Source organism: Austrofundulus limnaeus, unplaced genomic scaffold (assembly GCF_001266775.1).
Source record: "Austrofundulus limnaeus strain Quisiro unplaced genomic scaffold, Austrofundulus_limnaeus-1.0 Scaffold118, whole genome shotgun sequence".
Classification (NCBI taxonomy): Eukaryota; Metazoa; Chordata; class Actinopteri; order Cyprinodontiformes; family Rivulidae; genus Austrofundulus; species Austrofundulus limnaeus.
In genome coordinates, this window is record NW_013952520.1 from 1,387,264 (window position 1) to 1,396,206 (window position 8,943).

The following is an 8,943-nucleotide window of genomic DNA, read 5'->3' on the forward strand; positions in this document are numbered from 1 at the left end:
TAAAACTAAAATAATTTTATGAGAAATAATAGTAACAGCTGTTGTGGTTTAATCTATAAAATAACATTCTGCGCAGCCTCATGTGACTCTAACCTGATCTGTTTACACTTAGAGTAAGTGTTGTCAAWGACCATACCAAACTTTAGCACAACATGTGTCAACATCACTGAGTTTGACCTTTTGTCTAGACCAAAGTCAGCTGACTGTAGCAGCCATTTTAATTGGATTGACTCCAAATATGATCAATTAATCCAATTAACCAATTTCTAAAAGTTCCATTAAAATCTATCCAGTAGTTCATGAGATATTTTGTTAACAGGGTTGGCAAGGTTTTAAATGAAGATGTGAAAAGTGCTAGGTGTTCAGGTAAAGACTTATACTGCCAAAGGGTAAAACCTGCCTGACATTAAGACACCAGCTCTGACTCAAGCTCCTCATGTAGAACACATCCAAGCCAGCATCATGAAACATTGAAAGGATTTGTTTATAACTTTAGTTTAAAGATGGCACATTTTAACAGCTACAGGTGGTTTGCAATTAAACATTATTATAATAACACATAAAGTGTGGAGCASTGTAAAGACTTACCTTTAATCAGCCGATCTGTGGTGGACTGTTTCTCCTTGTCTTTATCTTTTCCTGACATTCTTGCTTTGCCTGGAGGCTGCTCTCACTTTACTGGTTTTGTTGCTTCAGTCCAGCTAGCCGGTCAAGCTAGCACCTAATTAACTACTAATTATCTGCTATGCTAATTATCAAGTAATAATAGTTTTAAAAACAACACATATCTCTATTTATAAATCACCAAATGGCGTTAAGCAGCTAATCGGATTTAGTTCTTCCTTTACAGCTAGTTAGCCAGCTAACATCTTAATTTATCACCGGTAAGTCAGAGGAGAAGCAGAAGTAGAAGGACCTGTTCTCATCTTGTTTGCCTTAATATTTGTTTGAAAAAATTAAATTAACTCGCAGAATGGGTTTACTTCGTGCGCACAGATGGAGGCACTCCTTCCAAGGTTCAGGTACCGTCTTGACAGAGCGTCCTCCTCCCCGGATTAAACTCTAATCTGACAGCAAGTAAAGAGCAGTCAGCTGCAGATTTCCTTCAACATGGTGGAGGCGATGTGACGTGACTATGGAAACGTARCACGTGGGTTGGTGGCGCGTTCAAAAGCAGTCCGGAAATACAGCAGTAAACATGTCTCTCTGTAAGAAAGAGTTCTTACAAAAACAAAAGAGCAGGAAAAAACATGATGTTTAGGGTTTTGAAAATTAAGTCGTGATGTTTCGAGTCTTCATTTTTATTTATTGATTGGATTATATTCTATTCATGAAATTAAAAGGATTATTGTGGTATTATCGCTTGAAAATACGGGACTTTAGCTCAAACATCAAACAGAAACCTTCAATCTTTGACCACTAGATGGTGCTCTTGTGTCATCTTCGACAATATATTTGCTCAGTACAAAATGCAGTATAGCGGGCAGGAATATAAACTTTTTATTTCTCTGCTCTGCTATTTATATTTCTTGTTGCACAAGCACAGTCAAAACCAAAACTAAATCCTATGCTTGCACTTTTTTTTTATCCTGGTCAGCAGAAGTTGTTGCAGTAACAGTAACCAGGTCGACTGGGATTTTCAGAAACTGGTTCAAACAGGACCTGAAATTTTCCTGATAAATCTCTAACCCTGCTCGTAGTACTCTGGTGGGACTCTGGTTTATTTTACCTGGGCCTGTTCATGGAAAGGTAAATGTTAATAACCTTCCACAGGTAAAGTCAGGAGTAAATTCATCATGAGCATGAATGTCAAATTGATTTGAGGTTTACAAAGATKTATTYAGATTGTTGTTTTTATGGAGTGAAATGATTTTATCATCTTTAATGACAATAATAGAGTGGTGTGTATGGGATCAGAGTTGTGTCAAAGTTTTGGTCTTCTAGTTTTTAATTTGACATAAAGTTGATTTGTGCAGTTTTTCACAGCATGATACAACCACCATGTTTGACAGTTTATCAAGGGTGTAACTTTAGGTCTAACTGTGGGGGAGTTATGCTCTCTGCCTATTTATTTATTTACTGAACAATCTACTTTTGTACAAGGATTCAGGATATGTTGGGGTTGAATACATTGTAATACTTTTACTGCAGTCTTTTTTATATAATTTACTTTGCACATTTTTTGTTCCACATCAATTCAACAATTAATAGAAGGCTTACACACCATATTTTCCAACAGTAACTAATTTAAAGTACCTGTGACATCAATTTCTTGTTAAGAATACGAATGCATTTTTGGAAAGATAACCTTGATAACATATTGCAAAACAAATTTTACACCTCTGAGATGAACAGTTGTTGAGATATTTGCATGCGATCAAACAGGAAGTGATGTCAAAGGGGAATGTCTGCATATAAACAGCACAACACAGGCTGTAGAGAAGAATCTGATGTTTCTTTATATTTAGTATCAATGAAAGATGAAGAGTTAAAAGTTGAAATGATATAATAAACAGGCAGATTTCCCCTTTGATGTCACTTCCTGTTTCACTTTGGCTGAGCTAAATTCAAAAGAAAATAGGCCAGTTATGGGACAAAATAAGTAAAATTGTGTATTATGTCTTCTTTTTTTTTTGTTAGGGTGTATTCTTTTTCCAAGAGTATGTACTTTGAGAAGGTGTTTGCTTTGTCCACATGGACATGGAATTTCAACCAAGCTGTTGGAAGAATTGGCTTCTTTGTCAGTATCAGTCCATGGAAATATTCATGGCTTCCCTTTGGACAATAATGGCATCTTTGCATTGTAAGGCCTGGCTTGGTTTCAAATCCAGGTTCTGCTTGTTTGTATTTGCCATTATGGSCCACGTCCAGCCTGATTTCTGGAACCCAGAGACCTGAGGTTCTGTTCAGGCTGGGGCCAATTTGACCTCATCTCACTGTTTCAGATGGTCTTGAATTCTAGAGAACAAAGAGAAGTACATTGCCGCACCACAAGTACTGGTGTGTTTTTGATATGATTATCCCAACTGTGGCCAGGTCAGGTCTTACAGTGCAAACACACCAGTGATCCAGCAGTTTCCAGTTTGTAGCAGGATAGAGCCTTGGTGGTCTGTGAACATCCCAACCAAAGTCCTTTCATMTGAGGGTGATTGGTGAGTACGAGCCAGTCCAGTATGTGCTGTCAAATTAATTATTTTAATGGTGGCAAAGAGAAACTATCAACTGGAGTCAATCGTGATCCCGAACAAGAAGTTAACAGGTCTGGGCCTTGACAAGTTAACAGACATTAAAAAAATATGAAAGATTTAAGTGAAAATATTGGAACCTGTATGTATTACGGCGCGGTATGAGGGCCAAAATTAAGACTATTGCGCAACCAGCTAGTCTTAATTTTGGCCCTCATACCACGCCATACATGACCCCCGCAAAGCACCAACACACCAGAACTGGGTGGGAGAGGGTGTGTGTGTGCTAATTGGCAGGCCCGATGGATAGCCCCTCATCAGAGCTAAAAACAATAATAATAAATAAATCAACAAAATAAAATCTGAAGCTCCTATGTAGAATAATTTTTGAGTTCTAAGCAATTTTGTATGTCCAGACACCCCCTTTTTAGATGGAGTCCCCTGCTTAGATATGGAGTCTTATCGTAAAACCGTTGGCTGGTGCAGTGTAGGTTGAACTCATTTATATTCCTACCTAATGTTAATGCTGCTAGGTGCATCTCAAAATTAATGTAACTTAATTTTATTTTATTTATTTATTTGGGGCGGGGGGATTCATTGGTGGGCCCGATGGAAAACCCTTCATCAGAGCTAAAACAACAAAAACTTAAGTTGAATAATTTTTGAGTTATAAGCATTTTTGTATGTCCAGACACCCCCTTTTTAGATGGAGCCCCCTTCCCAAATATGGGGTCTATTGTAAAACCACTGCCTGGCACAGTGTAGGTCAGACACATCTACAGTCCTACCACATTTCATGTTGATCGGTGCAGCCGTTTCTGTGCCACGACTGACCAAAAATCTTGAAAAAAGTTAAAAAATAAACAGCATGTAAACAACGTGACCCCCGGTTCACATGCAGGAGGTAACAATAAACAAAAATGTGTCATGTCATCACTCTGCCCTGGAGGAGCAAACAAATAACTAAAAGACCAGAATTAATGYCAGTCATGTCGACGATGAGTGGATGTAAACTTCTGACTGCATCTGCGCATTTCAAACTGTTCCTGTTCAATAAGCCCACATTGTACAAGACATGAGAGCTCAATGTGTTCAAAGTATCTCATTGAAAAAAATGATACAAAAAACAACATTTATTGAACTTGAAAATRGCATTAAATTCAACTTAAACATTCTTTCAAAGTAAATACCTACAACATTACACTAGAATTATCACCAACCACATAAAAACCATGGATTCCGGGGAAGATGAGTGTAAAAAAAAAGCAGCAAACATTTAAGAGGATTTTTTTTAACTGAACTAAAAGCAAAGGCCATGCAGTTAGAAATGCTGGTTCAATGAGAAACCTATATTTATTGTTGTAGTATTTCCTATTTGTTGCGATGAGTCAGTCTTTGAGGCGAACCATCACTGATATGAAGCAAATCATTTCAGAGCCTTGTTATTTTTCTAAGAACGTCTAAATTAAAAGTTGAACATCATGGTGAAAATATAAAACGTTCTGCTCAGGGAATGGAAGACGAGCACACACACTGCACAGCATGGAGCCCGGGGGTGTTCCTGGTCTCTGGTATGTTGCGTATTGTCTCCCTGCTACTGGAGAAGCCATGCTGATCAGGCTGATTGGACTTCTTTCTCCCAGAGGAGGGGACAGAAAATACAGTAGGAGGAAGAAAAGAGAAAATGCCAATCTAATGAATCATGGTGGAGGAGGCTCTAACACCTAAAGCTGAGCGCAGAAACACATGAATTCTTCAGCAGAACGTGATGAACGTGATTTTTCAGTGTAGGCACTCGTGGCTCTTCAACAGTGCACAGCAGCCAGAAAGGAGAGAGGGAGGAAAAATATTTTTAATATCACACTAAAGTTCAAGTTCTCCTAACAAAGCCAGGGTGCTCCTCTCAGATTTATGGCTTGTATGTTTACAAAGAGTGTTCTGACATCACAGATATGTTTGGTAACAATGATGTTTGTACTAAATGCTTCACTTATACACACAAACACACAAAACAAAAAACCTTTAGAAAGAACTGAAAACAGACTCGTGGTAAGTCTTTGGCGCTCAGTGTGGCAGGTAACTGAACAGAAACATACAGCATGTATGTGATCCAAAGAACTGTTGGCATCAGATTTCCATCAGCTGAGTGTGTTTAAATACAACAGACATCATAAAAGGAGTGCTGCAGAACAACAGACACCTGGAGTGTAATCCTTCATTTATAGCACAGGCTCTACAGGCCTGATCCTTTCTGACTCCTGCCCAGAGATAAACCAGTCAGCCACCATGACCCAGACCAACCAAAGACCTCCTTTATACACGTTAGTCAGTCTATCCTGGATAAGATTATTAGAACTCCATTAGTACTAAATCAGTAAATGATGCTGAAATTCAAATATTACTAAGTACCGTGGGAATTTTCTTTTTTTCTTTTTCTTTAAAGAAATCACAGCATATAAGCAGTTTTTGCCTGAATCTTTTCTGGGAAACGACGTCTGCACAGTAACCTGGGTCTCTTCTTGCTTGCATATAAATTAGTATGCTGTGAATAAGCACGAGGATTTCAAATCCTTTTCAAAAGAACTTTAGGTTTCCCAAAAAATAAACTTGAACATGTTAGAAAGAGGGAAAAGACTGGCAGACTTAAAGTGCTGATGAGTGACAAGTCCCAGCTCTGTGATCCACAGACTGGTGCTTACGTCASCAGCAGCAGCCTGTAGATGGGGATGGAGCCTCCTTCTGCTAAAGGAACTCTGGCTGAGCCAGATTTTGAAGGCCATCTCATCTACCTTGTTTATTTTGTTGGGAGGGTTGGTGCAAGGTAGTGGTGAGCATGAATCCCCAGAGGGTTTTGGAGATCTGCCTCAGCTGAATGTGACCAGACCAGCCAGTGAAGGTCTGCTTTCTTGTGTTGTGATTGGTCAAAATCCAAGAAGGCAGATAATATTGAAAACTTGTTCTCAAAGGAGTTCCAGTAGTGACAAAGACCCAAAAATCATTTTTTCTTTCTTTTAATTTACTGCAGAATGAAGCCAGGTTGTGGGGCAATACGAGGTGAGGGCCTCTGAGGCAGAGCAGGCGGGTACTGGGAGAGGTAGTGGTTGGGATATCCAGAGGAAACGCTGGGGAAGGGCTGGCCTGTTCTGGGAGGAATTGGTGGGTACGGTGATGCAGAGAAGAAAACAGGAGCCTGGGGAACCGAGGCTGGGGTTGGAGATGGATTCAGAACAGGGGCTGGTTGAGATGGAGGAGGCGGTGGCTTTCTTTTGGGCTGGCTGAGAGGAGAAGCGTTGTCACTGCCGTCGGTCAGCAGGGACGTTGCAGCTGACACGTCCTGAGATCGGGTGGAAGAGAGCGGCACTTGAGGGAGCCGCTGGCCCTTCAGCACCATTTCTTGCAGCTTCTCGATCTTCACTCGCCTTAGATGGGCCAGCTTTCTGTTGTTTTGGTAGGCATCGATAAAGACGTCCAAGGTTACATCACCATCCAGGAAAGAGTCAGCCATGTTCTGTTGGCAGAAGTAAAATAAGCTTTAGGGAGCAGAGAAAGAAACCTCTCCTGGCTGAATCAACACAGAGCTCTGAGCCAAAACAAGTCACAGAGGTGGAAATAGCACCAGGACAGGAAGAGCAAGAAATTAAATCACACAAACAGCTATGGATCATTTGAGATTAATCTCAAACCTACTTCCACATTCATAGCTGGAACATTTTATTTGTTCTTTGTTGTGTATATAATTTTTACAAATAAAATGAATAAATTTCTAAATAAATAAAAAATAAAATAAAAAGTAAATAATTTTCATTTAATAATCAGTTGTTGTACATTATAGTTTTGGAGAATCGTCATGACGTTTGACTCAGGGGGTACTAGGGGTATGACAAAATAGTTTAGGGGTACCCAAGTCTAAAAAGGTTGTGAACACTGGGGTACTGAGACACAGCAGCARCATTCCTCCACAGCTACAGGAATGACGCCCTGTCTGTTATTGCAAACATTTGATTGAAGTTGTTGCCTCTGAGTGACAACATGTCACTGGGTTCAGGGGGAAATTCCTTTTTCACATAGGACTATAGATTGGTTTGAATAGTTTTTTCCCCCTTTAATAAAAAAAATCATCATTTAAAAACTGCATTTTGTATTTACTCAGGTCATGTTTGTCTGATGATCTGAAACATGTAAGAGACAAAAGAAAAAGAACAGAAAAAATCTGTAAAGGAATGAAAACTTTTTCACAGCACTGTAGCTACCCGACAAGGGTTCTGGATGTGAGTAATGAAGGTCCTGTGAAATCCAACAGCWGGAAATACAGGTATCAATTACTCAGGACGCATGAGGTTATCCAATGAGATAGCTTACCTCAGTCTCTTCTTCTATTTTGGCTCCCTCTGCCTGCAGCAGAGCCAGTAGAGTGTCCAGGGAGCTGTTCCCTGACTTGTGGTCTGTTAAATGTCAAAAGAGAAACACCACAAATGTTATGATTCTGCTGTGCCTGAAAGAAGTGAGAGCATGTTCAGTGTTTTTACTGATCAGAATTAACTGTCTGACTGAAGGACTTGTGGCACAATCAGCAGTCAGCTGCTTTCAGTATATACAGAAGTATGAGAGAATAAACACCAGCACATACTTTGTCACGCAAAGGTACAAATGTTTACCTACTCTTAATTCTCAACTGTACTGTTACTGTACTGTTCTGATGGAACTGAACGAAATAATGGTACAAAATGATTTTGTTACTAAAAGGAATTGTTCAGTCATTTAAAAGTGTGTTTCTGTGTAAAATCCATGAATAACTCATAACTGTTTTAGAGAAATAAAAAGAAACAAAGAATGACTGGATTAAGTCCTTTATTTTAACACACATTTGTGCAGTCTGACATTAAAAATTGTAAACCTATACAGGTGTAAAAATAATCCATACTCAGTCGTTCAAGAAATACACATTTTTAGGTCACTTATTAATGGCCTGTTATTTAAATATGATTATTAGTTAAGGAGACAGATAGCCATGCTGCTAACATGCTAACTGAAGACAATCAGGACATGCTAGGAAGAAATTATTGGAGTTAAGGGAGGTAGGATGGACCTTTGTTGGTTGGTGGGTTAAACGATGGACTTGTTAATTAATGCAATCATCAAATTAACTGTGCTAAAAGCTCAGTTTGTTTTGATTCCTTTACTTTTGTTTCGTAGCCTGTATGTTGAAGTTTTTATTTTTTATTTTCAAGCGATAATCATTATATTTCAACATCTTTTGTTTTACTAATCTGGTCAATTAACACGGTTCTGATCTCAGGTGTTGAGCATGCAYGTGTGTATGTGTGTCTGCATCTTGATTTTTGTTCTAGAGCTGGACTGAATAAAAGTCACACCTGCTGTTGAATTATGAGAGAAGATAGATATAAAATTTATTGTTTTTTTTATCTCAGTAAGTGAACGAGGGTTCAGAGGGTTCAATGCTGAGTCACAAATCACCACTCCATTAAATTTGTGTTAAATTAGACATCTATCTCCATCTCTAGACAGATGTAAGGGCAGACAGGCACGTTTTTCTCAATGACATCACCCCACCCCATTTCAGGGACTGGTGTAAAGCCATCACATTTACTGTAAACTTTCAAAGTCAAAGAAGTCAAGTGATATCACTCTTGTGTCACAGTTTTTGTTTGTGTCCTGAAACCAGGTTGAAAGTCAATGACTACACACACACACACACACACACACACACACACACACACACACACACACACACACACAC

The 8,943-nt window shown here is 39.1% G+C and overlaps 2 protein-coding genes across 5 annotated transcripts in view; both read right to left on the reverse strand.

Annotated features, from left to right (window-relative positions):
- Positions 1 to 1,088, reverse strand: part of ppp3cca (protein phosphatase 3, catalytic subunit, gamma isozyme, a) — a 51,007-nt gene extending 49,919 nt beyond the window's left edge. For 2 of the 4 annotated variants that reach the window (XM_014014709.1, XM_014014708.1), the window contains exon 1: positions 589 to 1,083. In XM_014014709.1, the coding sequence (XP_013870163.1) occupies positions 589 to 646 (58 nt within the window). In that variant the 5' untranslated portion in view covers positions 647 to 1,083. Of the gene's footprint in view, positions 1 to 588 lie in introns of all 4 variants that reach the window. The other 2 variants (XM_014014707.1, XM_014014710.1) reach the window with 2 other exon arrangements.
- A 3,212-nt stretch (positions 1,089 to 4,300) lies between these two features.
- The window catches only part of vps37ba (VPS37B subunit of ESCRT-I a), a gene marked incomplete at its 5' end in the record, with an annotated part of 20,344 nt that continues 15,701 nt past the window's right edge, over positions 4,301 to 8,943 (reverse strand). Inside the window, 2 exon segments of the mRNA XM_014014711.1 lie at positions 4,301 to 6,693; positions 7,545 to 7,627. Of these exon segments, the coding sequence (XP_013870165.1) occupies positions 6,202 to 6,693; positions 7,545 to 7,627 (575 nt within the window).